The sequence below is a fragment of the Brachionichthys hirsutus genome, chromosome 7, assembly GCF_040956055.1.
Source record: "Brachionichthys hirsutus isolate HB-005 chromosome 7, CSIRO-AGI_Bhir_v1, whole genome shotgun sequence".
Classification (NCBI taxonomy): Eukaryota; Metazoa; Chordata; class Actinopteri; order Lophiiformes; family Brachionichthyidae; genus Brachionichthys; species Brachionichthys hirsutus.
The window spans coordinates 7039105-7061508 of NC_090903.1; the positions used below are offsets into that span (position 1 = coordinate 7039105).

The following is a 22404-nucleotide window of genomic DNA, read 5'->3' on the forward strand; positions in this document are numbered from 1 at the left end:
TGAATCACTCGACGTTGGTTAATGATTGCTCGTGTAGCAGAGGACTAACTTTAACTAAACATTTAGCTCCGTGTCGGGCTTTTAGCATTTCGTTAACTGAAATAGAGCCTTCCGAGCGCCGACGCGTTCCTCAGACAAGCTGCGGGTTGTTTTTTGTTAGCCTTATCATTTTTATACGGTGACCTTTAGTCATGTTTTTTTTTTTTCTGATAACACTATTTACCTATTTTTAGTCAACTTGTGAATCATAATCTACCGTTAGTTAGTCACATCAGACCCAGGATTAAACGTAAGAGAGGTTAGCTAAAAAGATTAGCCTGGGAATAGCGAGCCGTCATATTAGCCCGGTGCCGGTAGCATAGCGGACGTGCACCGGGAACCCGTACCAAGTTAAATAGAAAGAAATTGCTAGCATTTTTAAGCTAGCTAGTAAATGTACAATATGGACAAGACACGGTCTGACAAATTGGGATTTGTTCCTCAAAAAGACATCGTTTACAACAGACTTCTACCGTACGCGGACAGGCTTGACGATGAATCAAACGACATGTTGAGAAAAATCAAAGGGAACTTGAGCAGAGCTGTTCAGCTCAGAGAGATCTGGCCTGGCGTGTTGTTCTGGACCAGGAACCTTTCAACGTAAGTGACGCTAAAGTGCATGTTTAGTAGCCTGACGCCACATTATCAGTTGTTTCTTACTTGCTATGTTCAATATTAAATACTATTTAAGATGAATAATTTAGAGCCTATTACGCATAATTTATCTGTGAATTTTTTCAGGTCATCTAATGTAGTTTATGCCTTTTAAAGTACGGTCTACAAAAGTGTTTCCTACGGTGGCCGACAAGGGCCAAAACGCACTTCAGAAAGAAAAGTTTCGATTACAAAAACGACGCAAATTCACAAACTCAAACACATATCAAAGCATGCTGCTTTGCTGGAGTTCTGGGTTACTTGTTGGGTGTGAAAACACGACCGAAGGTTTTTAATTTAGGTGCATTTGAAGTTTTCACTTGTTTTGCTCTATTAAAAGTTTCATGACACTTAGCAATGCTCATTGAAACCAATACAGTCCAGCATTGTATTTTGTCCGATTGTTTATCTCCCAGCTGTTTAATAGTAATTAATATCATAGCATATACGGATTACTGTCACTTCTGTTGTGCTTGGTCAGGTCTCCAATGCCGATGCATTGAGAGATGGAAAGTTTACTGTGAGCTTACCCAGATGCTGTTCAGCAGTATTTAGGCATTTAAACAGTGTTTAGTTTGTATTGGTCAACATTATTTTTCTGTATTTATTATAGTATTCAATTTTTTAAGCATAAAGTAACTTAAAATGTATTATATTTATATTTATATGTTTACACTGGTGCTGACAACTCGCGCATTTTGAAACTAAATCCATTGCCCTTAAATCTGTCCTTTTTATTCAGGTACATGAGACTATATGGGAGGAAGTTTAGCAAAGAAGACCATGTGCTGTTCATAAAACTGCTATATGAGCTACTGATCATCCCAAGACTGGAGATCAGCATGAGGCAGAGCCTTGCTCGGCTTCTTATCAACCTCCTCAAGTAAGACTGGTTTGAAATGAGGCATGGACCAATGATAATTTGGTTTATGTAGCACTCTTTATTGTACTCGAGGACAAACGTTGGTTTATATAAAATACATTTATATTAATATCATGTATTTTCTGTTGGCTAGTTCTGCATAATTATCTGATATGTATGTGTCCTTCGTCCATCAGGAAAAGGGAACTTCTGTCGAGAGATGACCTCGAGTTGAGTTGGAGACCACTGTACGAGTTGTATGACCGTATTCTTTTCTCCAAGACCGAGCACCTGGGCCTTAACTGGTTCCCTGAGTAGGCCGCCATTCTTTACTCTTTCTGTTGATATTGTTAATAATAATTTTAAAAAAGCCTGCTTATTTGTAGAATTTAGCAAAACCATTGATGATTCCAACAAGAAGGGTACACTCGTTAACGAGCACACTCTTTTTGATTGTTGCTACAACAGATCATGCTTAGTGGCAACGTTTGGAAATAGAATTATGTGATTTTTATTTATTTGAATGTACCATCACAAGTCTTCAATATCAAGTACAAACTCGATATGACACACAGCCTTTAAACATGTATTTGTTTGCCTTTAATCAAATAGAATTAAGCCATTTTTCAATTAAGTAAAATCTTATTTTGTATGTAATCCAGCACTAATAACTAATTACTGAAAAAACCGAGATACTTCATTTTATTTATGTTTAAATATATATCCTTCATAATTATGCATTTAACAACACACTGGGACCTTTACGTTATAAAAAAATATGTCAAAGGTTTTTGACTCTGTGTACAACATCTTTATCAGTTCCTTATGAAGTTGGTGCAAGCAGTGCGAGGTGCTCTCTTATGATTCAATGGGAACATTGAATGCTAACCACACAAATGCCTTGCTACTGCATCCATTGATGTTATAGCAGAAGAATGCAAGTTGCTTTGGCAGACTCCTTGCTTGCCCCTTTCTAAACTATCCTTACGCACACAAAACATAAATTCATGATAATTTACAGAATTTGAAGCATACTGTGTTCATATTTTTGAGTGATTGGCTCTTTGTTGTGTGCTGAAGGTTTCCTTTATGCCTTTGTCTCCTTTCAACATTCAGTCCTCCACGGCCTTGTTCATCCTCTAAACTCGTAATGCTAAAATTGGTTCAGAGGTGGTAAGGAAAATTCTTCTCTCTGTGTTTTACTTGGAATACATTTTTTTGAGGCATTTTGTACGGTGCATGTGGAAAACAAAACAAACTGGACACACCCCATATGGCACTTGTAATAAAAGAAAAGACAGAATCAATGTTAACATTTCAGTCATATTTGAGACCGTCGCACTGCAGCTAATATATATATGTATGTGTGTGAGTATTTATGTAAAACCCATGTTAGGAGAATGTATGCCATTCCATGCTCCTCTCAGCTCACTTGAAACTTGGCGATAGCGCCACAACCGCTCAGCATTTTTAGGAGACACAGAGGCGTGCCAGATCTTGTCTCTGAAATTTGTCGAGGTGAACGTGAGGGTTCCCTTGAACTCGAGTATAAAGGTCATATAGTGCAGTCTGGGGTTCCTCTTCCTTGGGCATGTAAGCATTTTGTAACATGACACTCGCTTTTCCCAGTTCCTGCTGATTTGAAGTGCATGATGTTGACCCTGGTCAGGGGCCCTTGTGTGTAATGCTAACAGTACACAACATTAAACTCGAAACATGCATTCAGATATTGCCTCATGTCACCCATATTTCAACCACCGTTAGACAATTGAATATGAATTATGACCACTACAAAGTGACTTGATTGGGATTGACCGTATATTTCCAACAGGGCATGGCTTGGGCTTGCATGTGACCAAATTGGTGGGATTGTGGACATGGGGCTCAAAAGCTGTGGTTGTATTTGTCCCGACCCTCCAACGCTGTTGTGTGGCCGCAGTCCAGCGTTTGCTGCCTATATGTGATATAATCACCATGCCGGGTGTTTGTGATGTGTGAGATGTTTATTTTTAGCCAAGGATTCCAAATCGCATGTAAACCCTGTTAAAACATTAGGAGGCAACATGCTATGAATGAAGATTTAGTGGAATTATTAACATACAAATATGCATACAATTACTATGTTTGCTTTCATTGAAGCATTATAACCTGTTAGTGTCTCATTCATACATCTTCCTCTCTACATACCAGCCCATGAGGGCTTTTGTTTACTGTGCACCAGTCAGGTGTGTAAAAACGTTGCTGTGTGAATGCAATCAGATTCAGGTCGCGTTGGTGTGGAGCTTGTTTAACTCTAACACTGTTTCAGTGTTGCTTTGACATTTCTCTTTGTTTTTAATACAGCTCTGTGGAAAATTTGCTAAAAACACTCGTGAAGAGCTGCAGACCGTAAGTAAATCTTAATTGATTTTTGATTTAAACCCTGAGGGCTTTAATCAAATACTGTGATTTGTTTTTAATTAGATTTATATTTCACTCACTGTAGTGTATAAGTATTTATATAAGACTGACTCCTCGTGTTTCTTGCATCACTAAATTCCGCTCCTTCCACGTCTTCGCTATCACCGGTGCGTCCCCGAATGTGTTCACCCTACTTGTGAAGTGATTTGAGGAAGCACTGAGACTCATCTCTCACTTTATACTTAGGCAGATAATCCTATTATCTCATCTAATTCTGTCTGGTGTGAGAGTTCCCTGTATCTCTTGAGAGGAGCGAGTCGTCAATACTGGGTCTGTGTTGAGGCCTTGGGAAGTGGCCTTGTTAGAAGAAACAGTGTATCATGGTCTCCAGTGAATTTGGATTCACTAGTGATAGGTGGCCTGATATAGCCTGCAGTGCTTACACAACAACAAAACCAACGAAACAAATCCCCCTGAGGGACCATGAGCCCAGGCTAACCACAGGATTTAGCCAAACAGCTAAACTGTGCCAGGGGCATGACTTGCAAACTTCTGTTTGTGTAATATTACACTTGAGCATTGACATTTCAGTAGCTGGTGGTTCATGTATGTATTGGCTTTAATGTCAACATAACACATGTATAGATTAAGAATAGAAAACCAATGTGTTTGCCATCAACCTATTTAATAAGGTCTTTGTAAATGAAATTAATATAGTTTAGTTTCTCTAAAGTATTGACGTTTAAGTTTGGTTTTAGTATTTCTGGAGCGTGTTCAGATGTGATTTGTAGGGGATCTAAGAGGCTCGTCCATCTTTCCAGCGCTCTATAAGCTGCTGGTTGTCACGGTTCAAGTTTCCATTTATATCTATTCTAAGCTGATAAGTCATATCAGTAATATTGTTATCATCACTTTTCAGTGGCTCAATGTTGCAAAAAAAAAAAAAATGGTATTGTGTTTTTGTGCTTACAGATACTTTTCAGTGTCTGCTACTCAGGAGATGCTGGATGAGTGGCGACCACTCCTCTGTCCATTTGATGTCACCATGCAAAGAGCAATAAGCTACTTTGAGATCTTTCTACCTACAACTCTGCCTCCAGAGCTGCACAACAAGGGATTCAAGTAAGAAGCTGAAGTACTTGCTTTGAGACTAGTTGTTGAAGAAATATGATTTTCTTTTAAAGAATGTGCTCCATTTTGCATTTAAGTCATTATTAACTCCACATTTAAGCTTAAGCAAATATAATTATCCGTACATGTTCTGTGTTTTGGCAGCCCATAGACAGATTTTGCATCTTTGACCTACTGTATAAACAGAGCTAGATTAAAATGTTAACTGGTTATAAACAACAAGTTCTGCATTTATGAGTACATTTATGAGTCGGGAGAGATGAGAAGGAAAATTGGAGCCCTTTCCTACGCCACTGTTTCTGCGATTCTGTCTGTCAAATGGCACGTCTGTAGTTGTTGGAATTGTGGTTTGGTTTTGTTACCATTTGTTTGTCTGACAGGTTGTGGTTCGATGAGTTTGTCGGCTTATGGGTATCTGTACAAAATCTTCCAAGCTGGGAAGTGGTGAGTAGCTTCCTTTTTCTAACGTCAGCCAAACATTTGATTTCAAAATGTTGTGTTTTACACTCGACACACAGAAGGACAGGAGCAGATTTATGTCTATTTTAGGACACATCATCAACGAATACAACTGCAAAGAAATTAAGATGCGGATTTCCATTCCAGAACATTGACCAAACACAGAACCAATCATATATTCATTTGTTTATGAACTGAATGTGGAATAGTTAGTGATTCCTTGTTCCCATAATAACATGCTGCCGTATATCTTTGCAGAATTTGGTCAGCCTCTTTGCTCGCCTGGCCAATGACAACATTGGCTACATCGATTGGGATCCTTACATCCCAATGGTTTGTTGTCTTCTTTTCTTTTTTTCCTTTCTTCTACCCATTACGCCATTTGTACATGTTTGTTTAGAGTTGTGTGGCACAAGTTGTCATGCTCACAATTTGGGGTCAGGGTGTGTATTTCATGTCCATCACTACTCATCAGAGAAGCAAGCTCTCGGGTTTCCCTGATGCTCTGTCGCTGACAGGATGAGACTTGCGTCATGTTTTTTTTTCTCTCATTGCAATGACTGTTTTGCTCCATGCTTTTAAGCAACACCATAATACCGAGGAGCAAGAATTATGACATTGTATTTTAGTTCATTTTTATATGAGAATATTAGACTATACTTGTTTTTTTCACATTTCAGATTTTCACAAGAATTTTGAGGAGTTTGAATCTCCCAGTGGGGACCAGTCAAATGATAGTACCACGGTACATCACCAATGCCTATGACATCAGCCATGTGGGGCTTTGGGTTTCATCACTCCTGGTACAACCATTTCTTTTCTCATCTTTAAAAACAAACAAAAAAAAACAATTGCAGCTACAATTAATTTGAGATTTTTAGTCTCTGTTCCTCTTACTGTGTTTTTTGTTGTTGTTTTTTTTAAGGGAGGACCCAGCAAACACGCTCAAGCACAGCTCATCAGCCTTTTCAACAGTATCGCATCCTTCTTCCATCCATCAAACCATGGCCGCTGGTTGGTGAGTCATATCTTGTTTGCATTTCTTCAAATCTGATTAAACCAATAGAATGTGCATATTGGTTTGTTGGAACAACCATTAGCATTTTAATTAAAGTAATTCTGGACAGGCAATTCCATATAATTAACAGTTCTCCACTACTTTCATTTTTTAGTGACTTATCTACCTTTTAGAGTATGTTAGGCTATCTTAAAGCCCCTACCAACTTGTTGTCTTAACTTTTTTACTAGTGTTTCTCTATAGCATTAATTATTCAAAGAAACAATTGCCATTATTTTCAAAAGAAAAACATCCTAAAGTTTTTTGCATGTATTGTCTGACTGTGTTTATGAGAATTTAATGAGTGTAAGAATCATGAGAATTACAGCAGCAATTCAAGTCATGAGGATTTGCATATGTCCAGTTTAGAGCAGACATCCAGCTCATTTGAAGTATAATTGCAGTACTATGTTGAGACGGCGTACTGTGGGACGCAGAAGTAGTATTTGTATTGCCATGAGGAACAGCCACACATCTTTATATTTCCACATGTTTTAAAGATCTCCTCTACTGTGCCCGACTTGACAAGCGTAGATGGGTATTACGGTATGAGATAAGGTATGAAAAGCTCCAGATCCTGTTAGTTATCAACTTCCTTATAGGAGTGAATTTATCTTGTTGGCGGTTAAACTAAATCCAGAAATAAATATAAAATTGGAAAATATACAAAAAAGAAACAAAATGTCTAAAAAAGACAATTTAAAATAAACATTGTTGCAAATGTAAATTCTGTGTAGTTTGGGTATGATTGTACTGTACAAAAATATATGACTAATGTAAAAAGAGAAATAAGTAATGTGACTCGTACTTATTTCATAACTGTGTTTTAACGACAAAGTTATAAGAGATGCTTACAAAATGTCTAGGAAGCATCCAGAATGTTGCATTTACTGGAGATTCAGTTCCGTGTTGACTTCAGAAATGATGAAAGGACATGCGAGTGAGACGGTTGCAGGGCTATTGAAGGTCACTGGGCAGCGATCCACATGCCTTTCTGTTTTGAGGATCTCCTGCTGCTAAGTTTGAAGCAGCAGCGGCAGCCGTGCGTCCTCATACACAAACCTTTATTTTTGGAGGTGTGATTCTGTTTGTATTCTTGGCTGGTGAGATGTTTGGCCGGCCTGTGGTTTCATTTCATGTAAACAATGTTTTGCAATCGGATTAGAATACCGGTAAAAGGTATTTGGACATCACAGATCCTTACAAAAAACAAAAGTTTTGCATTGTCTCAACCACTGTGTAGGAAAAGTGGATATTATAAATCTTACTGTGTATAAAAAAAATAGTGTTCATGCCACAGGAAGTCATGAAATCAATGTGAATGTATTTAATTAAAACGGTCTGTTAATTTGCATGCCTGCACATGGAGCTGTGCTCACAGCGTATTGGTTTGTTTGTATGTATGTTACCATCATGTGTCTCCAGATGGTCCCTAAAATAGCCTCTTCCTATCCATTTGTCCAGACTACGTAGGGGTACACTGTCAACCTGTGTTTTTCTGCACCTATGTCTTCATGTCCAGATGAAGCTCATGAAGCTGCTCCAGCGTCTCCCAGCCAGTGTGGTACGGCGGCTGCACCGAGAGCGCTACAAGAAGCCGACGTGGCGCACGCCGGTACCCGACAGCCATAAGCTCACTGAGGAGGACATCACAGACTTTGTGAAGAGCATGATGGAACCGGTCCTGCTGGCTATGTTCAGCAAGACAGGAAGTCTCGATGCAGCCCATGCTCTGCAAAATCTCGCTCTAATGAGGCCCGAGTTGGTCATTCCCCCTGTGCTGGAGAAGTAAGTTCGTATTGGTCATCCTTGAGAAACTCAAGGATGAAAACCATGTCCTGCTTTTTTTAGAAATGGAAATGTCATTGGCAGTTTTCCGCTTTAGATAATACACAAGGCCGCCCTTTGAGATGAACACAAAGGGATAATTGTCCTTCATCTCTTTCATAGAACGTACCCCGCTCTGGAGACTCTAACCGAGCCCCACCAGCTGACAGCCACTTTGAGCTGCATGATTGGTGTGGCCCGGAGCCTAGTGGCAGGTGGACAGCACTTTCCTGAGGGGCCCACTCATATGCTGCCCCTGTTAATGAGAGCCCTGCCAGGCGTCGACCCAAATGACTTCAGCAAGTGCATGGTATGCTCCAGCAATATTCACATTTTTCAAAAGAATGTTAAAATATATCCAAATATACAGGACACGAATAATTAAAACATCTCGGTGACCTGCCCAGAGAGGTGTACGTGTTGGAAACATCTTGCATTTTTAGAGTCGTTTCCTCACATTCTGTCTGAGGATTTTTGTTTTGATAAAACCTATTGAATATAAAGTGAACTTCCTTCCTGTCCATGCAGATCACATTCCAGTTCATCGCTACGTTTGTCACTCTTGTGCCTTTGGTGGACTGTTCGTCTGCCCTACACGAAAGAACGGACCTGACGGAGGTGCTTCACTATTAGATTGGCTCCCTTTGTTGTTATTGAACACAGGATGATCAAATGGTCATTGTTTACATCTTTTTTTTCACTTCTTTTATTCAACTTTCAGGTGGAAAGGGAAATGTGCTCAGCTTCAGCTGAGTTTGAAGATTTTGTGCTGCAGTTCATGGACCGGTACGTGCTTCTCTGACGAGTCATTCAGCTGCAACATTTCACTCAGAAATGCAGACTTGGTAACAATGACGTCTCCACATTCTGTAGTTCAACCTAAGTGGTTCATGTATGTTTCCATTTTTGTTTTTATCCTTTGTTTATATTCACATCTTGTCATTCCAACTTTTAACGAAAACATTTGATGGTTGCCCACAAATATGCCTGTCCGAAATGAGCGTCTACCGGTACATGCCCCGGGCAGCCGTTAATGTTGAACCATGTAGAACACATTTGGATATGATGTTGCTAAACAGAGACGGAACACTTCTCAACAACAAATCACCGTGATGGATTTTATTTTAAAGTTTCACGTTTGTTATGTTTATATCCAGGTATGTAAGTGGATGAATTCTGCTTGCATATATAGCCAGCCTCATATCCAACTGCCTTTTCCTCTATTCAGGGTTGAAGTAAAGTAACATTTTGGCTTCAAAGATGTTTTTGTCTACGCAGATGTTTTGCCCTGATAGATACCAGTACTCTGGAACAAACCCGGGAGGAGACAGAAACAGAGAAAATGACTCACTTGGAGAGTCTGTTAGAGCTCGGCCTGTCCTCCACCTTCAGCACCATCCTGACACAGTGCTCCTTGGAAATCATCACGGTTAATGCACACTTTTCTCATTTTCTATGTTTTCTATATATATCTTGATATAATATATGTTTCACTCTAAATTGCAATCTTTGTGATGATATTGAAAAGAATGCACCATCATTTTCACATCACAAACTGCATGCCAGGGAGGCTCGTACACGATGTAGCATATCAAAGCCAACTTGGCAGCAAATGACATGCTAATGCATAAAATAAAGGCAGCGATAGATGGGGCTACAGTAAACGGAATGAGTCATTGTCTACCAGCTAATATATAAGCAAGCGTTGGTGCAATCGTTTTCTTTATCACAGATGGATAAAAACAATTGGATGCCAGTTTTTAATAAATACATCTGGTGGCCTTCTCGGCTTAATTATGAGGGAAACTGTCGCGATTTGAGACAGAAATGAAGAGATGAAACATCTCAAAACCTCTGATTCTTCAAGACTGATAATTATTGAAAGCTTCTGATCAACCCTAATCTGTACATGCGAATTCCTCTATCATGTTTGCACAGGTGGCTCTGGAAAAGGTGTTTAACTTCGCCACCACCAACATCTTTGAAACACGAGTTTCGGGGAGAATGGTGGCTGACATGTGCAGAGCTGCTTCCAAGGTGAATTATTGTCTCCTTAATGACTTCCTGCGTCCTGCTATCATGGACCTTTTTCTGGCCTCCTTCTTTATTGTCTGAATCCTTGCTGTACCTTTGTTTGCAGTGCCGCCCTGCTGAGGCGCTCAAGCTTTTCGTGCCACACTGCTGTAATGCCATAAACCAAATTGCTTTTCGTAAGTGCTCACCACACAGGGGGGTGAAGCATTTCTATGAGGAGAGGTTATTGTATGAACGACTCATGTTTTCTTCTGCGTCATATGTCACCTTTTTTTTTTTTAACAGATGAAGAGGTGTTGAATGAAGAAGAGCTTGACAAGGAGTTGCTGTGGAATCTCCAGCTACTGTCAGAGGTGATATAATAGCACTCGTACGGTTCTATGGTTAATCCCTAAATCCGTGTATTCCCAGCAGTTTAATTTTATAAACCATAATGCTGTTGTTCACCATGTTCTTTTCCCAGGTGATCCGGGTGGAGGGTGACAAGATCCTGCCGTACCGCTTAGACTTGGTCCAGGTTCTGCAGCTGACGCTCCACCTGAAGTGTAAGCAGGGTTACACTCTTGCTAGCAAACTGCTCTACCACACCCTTCGCACCTTGGCACTCATCTATCCCACGGAGTTCTGCAGTGTGCCAGGAGGCTTCCAGCAGCCAATCAATGACTACTTACCCATCAAGGTACTGGCATCGATTGGTTGTACATGTCAGAATATCAGTAATGTTTCTAAATCCATAAACGGTAATGTTCTTGCTTCTTTAATTGAGGCCACAAATCGACCAAATAAATATTCTGATTCTCCTCATCTAAACAGTCATAAAACCTCTTGACATTTTCCATAATCCAGGTCAAGCCAGCTAACTCTATGATACTTTAACTATGACCTTGATTGATTGCCCTTGCGCATCTTTAGACTGTTAGCCTAAAAAGGAGGTCTGTACTTTGAGCCCATCAAGTCTCTTCTTTGGTAGAGGCAGGGATGATGGATCACTATCATTACTGCCTGTGTGCCAAAGATTCAAGAAAATTTATTATCATTATGTAAACATAATAAAATCGTGTGAAGGCCCACGGCTTAAGGCACTCGTCGGAACATAACGAAAAACAAAATCTCTCTTAAAGCAACAATATATATACACTAGATAATGAGAATCGGCAAACAATAGTGCAAATCAGCAACAGCAGCACAGTGAGACAGGCAAAGAGCGTCCTGGCTCACTGCAAGGGAACGACTGCTTTCACAGCTCTGGGGAAGAAGCTGTTTCTGAGCCTTACAGTGCTGCTTCTTCTTGTCCTGAACCGCTTCCCTGATGGAAGCGGGACAAACACCAGAGAGAGAGCTCAGTCTCACTTGTGGTTACCGAAGTTGGCAGCTGAAGAGCAGGCTTGAGAAAAGGATGTTCTGTGGTGTGTCAGTGGATAAGTGTTTTATGATTAATGCTGAAATTACTTACTTCTGTGTACCTTTCAATATTTAAAGAAAGACAGATACACTAAAGTGTAAACTTTGCGTGTTTTATTAATCCCATGTAGGACTGGGGTCGGCCTGGGGACCTGTGGAACTTGGATATCAGGTGGCACACGCCCAGTGATGAGGAACTCTCCTTTGCTTTTCATTTACTGGACCTGATCCTCCAGCCAGAACTTGAGCGCCTTCAAAGATTTACAATGGGAGAACAGGACATGAGCAGGTGAGTAGCAACCGTTCGAGCTCTTCAGCGTCACTCCTGACGATAATTACATTCTGACTTCCACTGAACTCATTCACTTTATGCTGGATTGGTCTTTTGTTGTTGTTTTGGATTTTTCTGTAATGTCTTTCTTTTTTTAAGTATAGGTGTTGATTTGATGTTTTTCAGAGACGATGTCCTGCAGAGCCTGACCATTGTTCAGCATTGCCTCCTGGGAGCTGGGTCTCTGATGCCAATCCTGAAAGGAGAGCCCATTCCTGAGCTGTGAGCATTTGCTTTCTCACCATAAAGACTGCCCTGACCAAAAGTCAAATTATTGGAGAACAGATTTTAGTTGAAATCTTCTTTGGAAAGATAATTACCGGTAGAAGAAGTGTGGATAGTTTCGAGAAGGGGTTTGACAATTAATTCTGACATGTATTAAGTAGAAACACTTAAATAGACATTTTTAATTCTACAAACATTTTAATTAAATTGACTTTCAACTTCCTTCCCAGGGTCCGTAGCATGGTGAATCTAGATGACACCACTCTCTACACAGGCATTGAATACGGTGCGTACGGCTCTTTTTAAGTTGAACGGTTAAAGTTTTGCTCACAATACATGTACAATATGGAAGTAAATGGAACATACCGGTAACCTGACACCGTAGTATCTTCACCTCCAGATGAATCCAGAGACAATTACAGAGATGCTATCTGTCGTGTGATGAGACGGCTGCTGCGTAAGTGTTGCGCATTGTCTTCATGTCTTCTTTAACAAAGTTGCGGTTGTATTAATCTTAATATCTCTGTTATATTTCCTGCCCTCTTGTGTTCTATCTTTATTCTTGCAGAGTACATCTTGGAACACTCGGAAGACGACACAAAGTCTCTTTTCTCCATCATCAAGGTGGGCAGGCTGTAACATAATAGTCTGTGTACTTTAAAGTGTTAACCTTAATTTGTTCGTTTTTGTTTTGGGGACAAAAGTCTAAATTTCCTTGTTAGACTTAAACACCTTATTTGAATCGCATTTTCTCCATTGAACTTTGCAAGTTTCTCTCCGACATTCACTAATGAGTCTGCGGAATCTTTCAGATTATCAGTGACCTGTTGCACTTCAAAGGGTGTCACAAATTTGAGTTTGACTCCCACTGGAAGAGCTTCAACCATGTGAAGAAATCAATGGAAAACAGGGTGAGACATTGTATTGTACTTTGGTTCCGTTTATTTATTTTCTCTTACCGGTATATTGCATATTGACCAGGTGTAGATTTAGAGTTAAAGAAGCCCTAGCTTGACGCTCCAACAAATTCTTTTTTCCCAATTCACATAAGAAAATCCATAGTTGTTGTCTTCATACTAAATATGTAACGGCAGTTTGTTACAAAGCTTCCATTTCAAAACTGACTCCTTAACAAACAAAAAGAGAGGAGAAAACAATGCGTGGCTCCACTTTCTTACTGAGCCGTCCTTTACTGACGTCCTATTGTTTTTGCAGCTTAATGGCAAAAAGCAACACATCAGAGCTCTCCTCATCGAAAGAGTAACGCTACAGCAGGAGGTACGTTGTCTTTAGAGGAATTATGTTTTTGCATGTCATCGTAATTTTAGCATTTCTTATTTTGAATCTTGTATTTCTGTCAGCTGCGAAAGCTGACGATAGAAGGATGGCAGTACAGGAGTATTCATCAGGAGCTGATGGGAGATCTGTTGAGGCTTTCTACAAGCACCTACAGTCAAGTGAGTTTTGTTTTTACCATATCATCACTGATGTACTAATTTGTGTGTGTAATACGCTTGAATTAAATAATAATCTACTAATAATATTACTTGTATTGCCTTTCAGGTTCGGAGCAGAGCTCAAAATGTTTTATTCACTGCACTGGGAACCTACAATTTCTGCTACAGAGATCTGGTCCCTCATTTTCTGGAGTTTCTAGACCCGAACAACAGCAGTGTTACACAGCAGCAGTTCAAAGTAGGGCATATTTTACATTTTCAATGATCCAGAGTTGCATTTTTCTCAAACTGTTTCTTTCCTCAGGGTGCCTTGTATTGTCTTATGGGAAATCACAGAGTGTCCCTGGCCAATTTGCATAACTGGAATTGCATTGCTCTGACATGGCCCGCCATAGTTCGCTCTGGCCTCAGCTCAGCTATGTCTCTGGAGAAGCCCTCCATTGTGCGGCTCTTTGACGACCTTGCAGACAAAATCCATCGCAAATTCGGGACCATCCACATCGACTTTACTGTAAGAAAACCACTAAGAGCACTTCAAATTATTTACTTGAACTTGCTATTCATTGAAAAGCCTATATTTTATCAGCGTTCACTCTTATACTTTTAATATTGTAACAAATTCTCTTAAATCAAATCTCATCCACTCTTGCACTATAAATAATTTCATTCTGATAGAATATGCGTTATCGTTTTCATTCCTTTAGGTCTCTGATGAGAGCTGTGCTGTGGCCAAACAACTCATGACGACTGGAAATCCTTTCCCTGCGGATCCCATTCCTTCAAAAGAAGAAGAAGAAGAGGGTCTCAAGAATCAGCAGCTCAAGAACTCTGAATCTCTAGAGTAAGTTCCTACAATCAACGGGGCAATAAACTGGCCTTAAAAATATGAAGATAAAGCATTTAATTTTGATTTCTAGAATGATAATCTCAAGCGATACATTTCATTAACATTTTCTGTTGTAGATGTGAGTAACAGTCTTTTATTAATTTTTCTGACATCACTGATACAAAGTCCTTTATAGAAAATTAGTAAAAATGAAAGGGGAGGAAGATCTGCTACTGTACTTTCAGCTTGTCCCGGGAGGGGTCACCACAGCAAATCAACCTTCTCCACTTCACCCCGTCCTTTGCATTGTCCTCCCCAACTCCAGCCACTCTCATGTCCTCCCTCACTACGTCCATGTATCTTCTCCTGGGTCGACCTCTAGCCCTGTTTCCTGGCAGTTCCATCCTCAGCATCCTTCTACCGATATAGTCCCCGTCTCTCCTCTGGACATGTCCAATTCTAGCTCGACCTCCTGTCTTTTCCTCAGAGCCACCGTTTCTGAGCCGTCCATCATGGCTGTCCTCACCACTGTCTTGTAGATAGTTCCCTTCGTCCTCGATGACACTCTCCTATCACAGAGCACACCTGATACTTTCCTCCACCTATGCTTACTCTGCTAACCATTTTAATATGTGACTGGTATCAACACTAATGGTGTTCTATGCATTGCAGGAATTACAAACAGCTCATTAGTGATCTGCTGGACTGCATTAACAACAGGAACATGTAGGTTTAACGAACGATGATCCATTTTTGCTTCATCAGACCTTCTTTGTTTACCAATCACTGTCTGTCTCACTTGCTTTTACCTGATCCAGGCCTTGGAAGTTTGAACACATTGCAATTGGCTTTCTGTCATTACTGCTGAGAGACGATCACCAGCTGCCACCAGCTGCCGTGTCCTTCTTTGTCAAAAGCCTCAACCACGACTCTCTTTATGTCCGCAAGGTGCGCCACGCCCAATTTATGAGACGTGTAGTAAAGCTCTCAAACGGTATGAATGCGTTCCAATCTTGACTTTTGTAATGTCTTATTTTCTCCTGTAGGTGGCGATATCAGCCATCGCAGGCATAATGAAGCAAATTAAGAGACCCCATAAAAAAGTCCACATCAGTGTCTCAGAGCTTTGTAAGTTTTTTGTTGTTGTAAATATTAGTTGTTGTTTTTTTGCTAGAGTTCTTAAGCTCGTCTCAAACTTTGCGTGGGTAGGTGGAATGAAGGAGCCAAGTGACATATTAGCAGGGGATCGTCAAGACAACCAGTGGCTCCAGTACAACAGCAGCAGGCTGCCACGCACACAGCAGGACTGGGATGGCTGCGTGTTTGTGGAGAAGACGCACTGGGGATACTACTGCTGGCCAAGGTTGTCCTTGTAGAAGACCTGCTCTGTTATTATTGTGTATGTCTAGTCACAACGTTTGCCTGTTCTGATAAACCACACTTCATTATTGTTCTACAGAAAAATGTTGATGTATGCACCGCTGGAGGAGCAACCCAAACAGAATCTGACCCGAGATGAAATGGCAGAGGTTTGTGCACATACAGAACGCATATGTGCAATCGTGTGACGAACACCTACTAAAAGTTATTTTCCTCTCCTTCCTAACAGCGGGAGCAGATCATCTATGACCATTTCTCAGACCCAGTATTCATCAACCAGTTCATTGAGTTTCTGTCTCTCGAGGGCCGTAAGGGCAAAGACAAGTTCAGCCCTCGCAGGTTCTGTTTGTTCAAGGTGAGATTCCAGGAGGATGAGTGCAGTGGTGCAAGAGCAGTCTCGAGTCAAGGAGTTGGGAGGAATCCATCCCTTTCTTCTGTTCTTCCAGGGACTCTTTCGCAACTTCAGCGATGCCTTTCTTCCTCTGCTGTGGCCGCACATGGAGCGCCTGGTGACGGATTCCCACGAGAGCAAGCAGCGTTGTGTTGCAGAGATCATCTCTGGACTGATCAGAGGCTGCAAGCACTGGAGCTACTCGCAGGTTTGTATCTGAAGCTCTCTCTTAGTACGGGGGGGCTACAGATTCTGTGTTTGGACTTATACCTCCGGAGGAATCGGCTAAATGTGAAAGAAGTACTATCATGTCCCGTGACTTCACTACACGGACAAAAACCAGTGCTTGTCTTTTTACAGGTTGAGAGCCTTTGGGAGCTGCTGTGCCCACTGATCCGCACTGCTCTGTCTAACATCACGGTTGAGACGTATGCAGACTGGGGCACCTGCATTGCCACAGCTTGTGTACGTCCTCGGCCCTTTCTGTGCATTATGCCCTCCTCTGTTTAAATGTGTGTCACTCATCTGTCCTTCCATACCGCCCCGTTTCTTCTATCACAAAACAGGAGAGCAGGGACCCGCGCAAGCTTCACTGGCTGTATGAGATGCTGATGGAGTCTCCCGTCAATGGAGAGGGAGGCTCCTTTGTCGATGCCTGGTGAGTAGAAAGGTTTGGTGCCTGGCACCGACGTTGATGTGAATGAAAAACTGAAAACAAAGTGTGCTTTGCCGTTCAGTCGTCTCTATGTGCTGCAAGGAGGGCTGGCTCAGCAGGAGTGGCGTGTTCCAGAGCTCCTCCACCGGCTGCTTCAATACCTGGAGCCCAAACTCACACAGGTCTACAAGAACGTACGGGAACGGATTGGGAGGTGAGCTAGAAGGCGTGCAAGCCCTTTTTAAAATGTGAACGTAAAGTTTGTCGTTTTCAGTTTTACTGTGAATTCTGCCTCATCCTCTCTGATTTTGGTGTCCTTCCAGCGTGCTCACTTACATCTTCATGATTGACGTCAACTTGCATTACACTCAGCCTACCACCTCCCCACGCATCTCAGACTTCACAGAGCGCATCCTGCTCCAGCTGAAGCCTCTCACCGAGGGCGATGAGGAGATCCAGAACCACGTGATTGAGGAGAATGGGCTGGAGGAGCAGGATGAGAGGACACAAGCCATCAAGCTACTCAAAACGGGTGGGTTAATGGTCGATCATCTCAATTCAAATCCCCTGCTATTAAAATTATAAAATCATTCCTCAAACACGTGTTACATTTCTGCAGTGCTGAAGTGGCTGATTGCAAGCGCTGGTCGCTCCTTCTCCACTGCTGTCACGGAACAGCTACGGCTGCTTCCCCTGCTCTTTAAGGTGACATACAGCTGTGGCTGTGATTTTTGTTTCTTAATGCACACATCGTAGAAGGGCTTGAAATGATTGCTGTGTTCCTGTTTAACCGTCCTGCTCTAGATCGCTCCTGTTGAGAATGACGACAGTTATGACGAGCTGAAGAGGGATGCAAAGACCTGCCTCTCTCTGATGTCTCAGGGCCTCCTCTACTCAGAGCAGATCCCCATGGTCCTCAGTGCCCTACAGGAGGTGAGTGATAAATAATACACACAGTACATGTGTAGGAAAACCTGTCCTAATGAGTAAACATACCCGTCAATCTGTACTCATTTTTTCACTGCACAAACTGTGCATCGTAGCCTCAAATAATGTTACACCTTAGCTCTGATGTTTTCTTCTGTGTTCTTTCTGTGGTTTCTCTATTATTTAACCCCAAGATCAAATATCTAAAGTATAGGAACAAGTAAATACGTTTTTGTGATTTGAATTTGAATTTATTTATTTGAAAGGATAAAAACCCTTGATGAAATATCACATTTTCAAGTGGGTCCTCAATCAAAAAACAAAACAAAAACAAATACTCTCTCCTTGCACACAAACACACATCCACACACTCAAACAACACACTTACAAACATGCACACGTGGCTCTCTGTCAAAATAGTAATAAAATACTAAAATGGCAGTTATTACATGAGAAAATATACATGAGCTACATAGCAACACAAAGTTAAAAGCAGGTACAAACATTTTGGAAATGTAACAATAGGGCATTTTTAAACAGATTATAAGATTTTATTTGTGATGCTATAATACAATAATTACAAAAAACAGTCATTTTGGAAATTGTTTTCTACGTGCTTTACATCAACATCAACCATGAAAAGTAAAAGTGAATCGGACTTGATGTGTATTTTTAAGATTTTTGAAAAAAGAGTCTAACATGACTGAATCAATATAAACATCTATACATCTATAAACATCGGTCAATAATCAACCAATATAGTCACTTTTGAACCTCCATTTACTGCAATGTTAACAAAAATGTCAGTCATCCATAATCCAGGATCTCTTCTGGACCATCACCAAAATGTTATCATTTGTTCCTGGTAACATTCCCAACATTTCCTACAAATTTCAGCAAGAGCCTTTTTGAGTTATGTTGCTAACATACAAACAAACCGGCGCCTGTGATTTCATAACCCCCACCGCGGCAGAGGTAATAAAAAAAAAAAAAAATCTTAATTCATTGATAAAGATATCAAAGGCTTGGATTTGTTTTTCTTCAGAAATTTTGATTCCTCTCTTGAAAATGTTTTAATAAATTTCCAAAGAAGCATTGCAGTAAACCTGATGGTGCACTAATCCAGGGTGTGGCCTCCTCCTCTTGGGTAACATTGGCTCTGAGATGCCTGATGGATCTGTTATCGGTCTTTGCAGATTGCTCGCAGCAGCTCCTGGCACGCTCGCTACACGGTGCTAACCTACCTCCAGGTTATGGTTTTCTACAACCTGTTCACCTTCATGAATGACCAGAAAGCGGTGAATGATGCGCGGGGGCTGGTGATCCAACTGCTGGAGGATGAGCAGCTGGAGGTACAAGCAGAGTGCGGAATGACACGGAACATCAGTTTTGGCACCGGCGTCACTGGAAGATGAGGGAACACGGTGGCGTGATGATGGAACGTCCTCCAATCTATCGGGATGTTCTTTCTATGCTAGCAGGCGCTCTCACTGTCTTTCTGCTTCACTAATGTGATTCAGCACTTGGCTCTCCTGGCACTCCACTCTTTCTTCTACTGCTCCTCTAGCTGTGTTGCTATGGAAACCCACAGGCTGCAGTAATCTGTTGCCATAGAGATAACATCCAGATTGAAGGAGGATGAGCGGAGAGGAGTGGGAGATGATGGATGTATGGAATGTAGCCTTTTTTAATGTAACTTCAGAATGATTCTACAGGCTGTGGCTCTACGAGTCTTTTTTAAAGAGTCCCAGTTATTAAATATGCATGTGGAAAATTATGACTGCTGCCAACACATTTCTTTTTTAATCCCTGCAATATCTTCTGTCTTTAATTATATTACTTGGTATCTTAAATAACACAAAAATAACCTAAATTACTTTTTTTTTTTTAAACAAAACGAGTTCTTTTATAGCTGATTCGCCGTGGCGGCGATCCTGTTGAATTCAAAGGAGATAGTTCTTCTGGAGAATATTTTAATAACAGCCGTTTAAAAGTTATGCTGAGAATGTAGATGCTTACGCACACACACACACACACACACAGTTCCATTCTCGGTCCCCAGCTGGCCAGTTCACACAAGGTGGTTGTTGTGCTCTGTTACATTGTTGTAATTATTCCATGATGACAAGATTGTAGAGTAACTTTTGGGGGAGGGATGACCACATGTCTAAGAAGCCCTGTAGCATTTCCTCATCCTCTTTAAGGTATTTTTCACATCTGAACTTCCACCTCACATCTACTCTGTCTGCCTTTTGAAGGTACGAGAAATGGCTGCTACTACACTCAGTGGCTTCCTCCAGTGTAACTTCTTATCCATGGACGCCCCCATGCAAGCATATTTTGAGGAGCTCTGCAAGACTTGCCTGCCCAAGAGAAGGAAGAGGGAGCTGGGCTCTGCAGTGGACACCATACCCTCTGCTGGTAAGGAACCTCTCAAGGCGGCTACGCAGGGAACATGCAATGACGCCAAAAGGTTTGCGGTTTGATGGAGTCCCTCTGGCTGGGATTTTGTAGACCTCGTGCGGCGCCATGCTGGCGTTCTTGGGCTGAGTGCGTGCATCCTCTCCAGCCCGTACGATGTGCCCACATGGATGCCTCAGCTGCTGATGGACCTCAGCGCTCACCTGAATGACACACAGCCCATCGAGGTGTGTGTGTGTGTGTGTGTGTGTGTGTGTGTGTGCAGTCATTGCTTACCGCCTCTCCTCATATTGTTACTGACATCGGTAGCGTTGCTGTAACTCGTGCTCGTTTGCAGATGACCGTGAAGAAAGCTCTGTCGAACTTCAGACGGACTCACCACGACAACTGGCAGCAGCACAAGCAGCAGTTCACCGATGACCAGCTGCTGGTTCTGACTGACCTACTGGTCTCCCCCTGTTACTACGCCTAAGGCCAGGTAAATCATTTTGACCGGTGTTTCTCATGAGACACGGGGGGGGTGCCTTGTGTTTAACGCTTATATTTGTGTGTATTTATGTCCTTCAGTTTGGGACAAACCCAGATTGACTGGAACCAGCCTGCATTGCAGCGGACACTCCAGTTCTTGACTGAAAGGCGGCGCCGCCCTGGATGAAGAGAGGCAGACGGAAGGACAGACAAAGTGTGTCTTCATGTATTTGGCTCATTTACATTTTTACTATACTTAATATTTAAGGATCAACATGGCAGGGCACGTGTGCGTGTGCGTGTGCGTGCATGTTTATGGGATGCTGGAAGTCGTCTGACGGTGTCCCACACATTTCTCAGGATTTCTATCCCAAGTATCAACGATTCAGTGTCGGACACACTCTTTACTGTCTTGCAGCAGTGTGTGAGCCACAGGCGATTGATTATTGATGACGGCCCCTTTAGATTATACACACACACACACGCAACACACAATGTTTGTGGCTCTAGATACGTTTATATGCATCGTATACGAATATGACATGACATAGCAAACACGCACAGCCATATTTATTCATTTAATTATTTTTTTGAAGTGTTTTTATTTAAATGTTTCCGTAGAAATGAGTTCCGGGTTAGATGTCTGAGCGTCGTGTAGCGACGGAACGGAAGCTGTTCTCCTCCACCTTTGCAAACGGAGGGAGAGGAAACGCTCCCCTGCCGCCGCGTTCCGCGACACGTTTGCTGTGAGAATCAATCACAAGGAAACAACCAGACCTGTTTGTGAACGCTTCTCATTTACCTTTATGCTGTTGTTGTTTTTGTGTGTTCTTTTTTTTTTTTTAAAGCCAAAATGAGAAGAAACGACTGGTTCATGTATGTTTTCCCCTGATGACTTGAATTCCTGCATTAAAGCATTTAGTACCTCAATTACTTAGAGTAGTGCCAAAACTAAAGTGATTTGTATTTTAGATCTGTTTGCTTATAATATGTCAATAAATTGTTTCTTTAAAAAAAAAAAAAATACATTTTGAAGTATTATTGACGCGTTACAAACCGTGTATTCTACAGAGGTATTGCACTTTTACATGTTTATTTTTATATAAGCCTGTTGAAAGCAGGCGGACCCCCCCCCCCCCCCCCCCCCTGACACGAGATCACCGGATTAAATCATTATTAAATCAATACAAGCCACAGCGTGGGGGAGACGCCTTTTGCTGCAGTGAAGCGACAGCGGACTGAAATGAGTGACCCCCCCCCCCCCCCCCCCCCCCCCCCCCCCCCCGAGAGAGGGGCGAGATGCGATCACGGCCCGTTCCCAGATACGTCGGCAGTGACGTCATTGTCCTTTCTGCGCGCACGTTCCGTGGCCGTCGCTGCTGCGTCAGAAGAATGGAAACCAACGTACCACGATGTTTAACGTTTAACGCCGATGTATAAGCAAACACGCTTTGCGTCG

General features: G+C 41.7%; 1 protein-coding gene across 1 annotated transcript; it reads left to right on the top strand.

The window, feature by feature from the left end:
* Positions 1-442: 442 nt before the first annotated feature.
* Positions 443-21786, top strand: psme4a (proteasome activator subunit 4a). The gene is made up of 48 exons (XM_068740892.1): positions 443-639; positions 1436-1576; positions 1753-1869; positions 2672-2728; positions 3899-3943; positions 4928-5077; positions 5467-5530; positions 5804-5878; positions 6226-6348; positions 6471-6563; positions 8125-8390; positions 8553-8739; positions 8958-9047; positions 9151-9215; positions 9708-9858; positions 10368-10466; positions 10570-10639; positions 10749-10816; positions 10927-11142; positions 11996-12153; positions 12322-12417; positions 12651-12706; positions 12821-12877; positions 12989-13044; positions 13233-13331; positions 13636-13698; positions 13782-13877; positions 13984-14115; positions 14182-14388; positions 14582-14718; positions 15376-15429; positions 15522-15651; positions 15750-15858; positions 15913-16066; positions 16163-16232; positions 16313-16438; positions 16530-16682; positions 16835-16939; positions 17041-17132; positions 17212-17343; positions 17453-17661; positions 17749-17834; positions 17934-18062; positions 19253-19408; positions 20315-20477; positions 20571-20704; positions 20815-20955; positions 21045-21786. Exons 1-47 carry the CDS (start codon positions 443-445, stop codon positions 20947-20949), a joined length of 5568 nt encoding a protein of 1855 aa, XP_068596993.1. The 3' UTR covers positions 20950-20955; positions 21045-21786.
* Positions 21787-22404: the final 618 nt, after the last annotated feature.

Bases quoted from the DNA above. Each gene is read 5' to 3' on its own strand.
- psme4a (XM_068740892.1), top strand. From the start codon at position 443: ATGGACAAGACACGGTCTGACAAATTGGGATTTGTTCCTCAAAAAGAC. The intron at 2,729-3,898 runs GTAAGGAAAATT...TTTTTAATACAG, and splicing joins CTAAAATTGGTTCAGAGGTG to CTCTGTGGAAAATTTGCTAA. The intron at 14,389-14,581 runs GTAAGAAAACCA...TCATTCCTTTAG, and splicing joins CCATCCACATCGACTTTACT to GTCTCTGATGAGAGCTGTGC.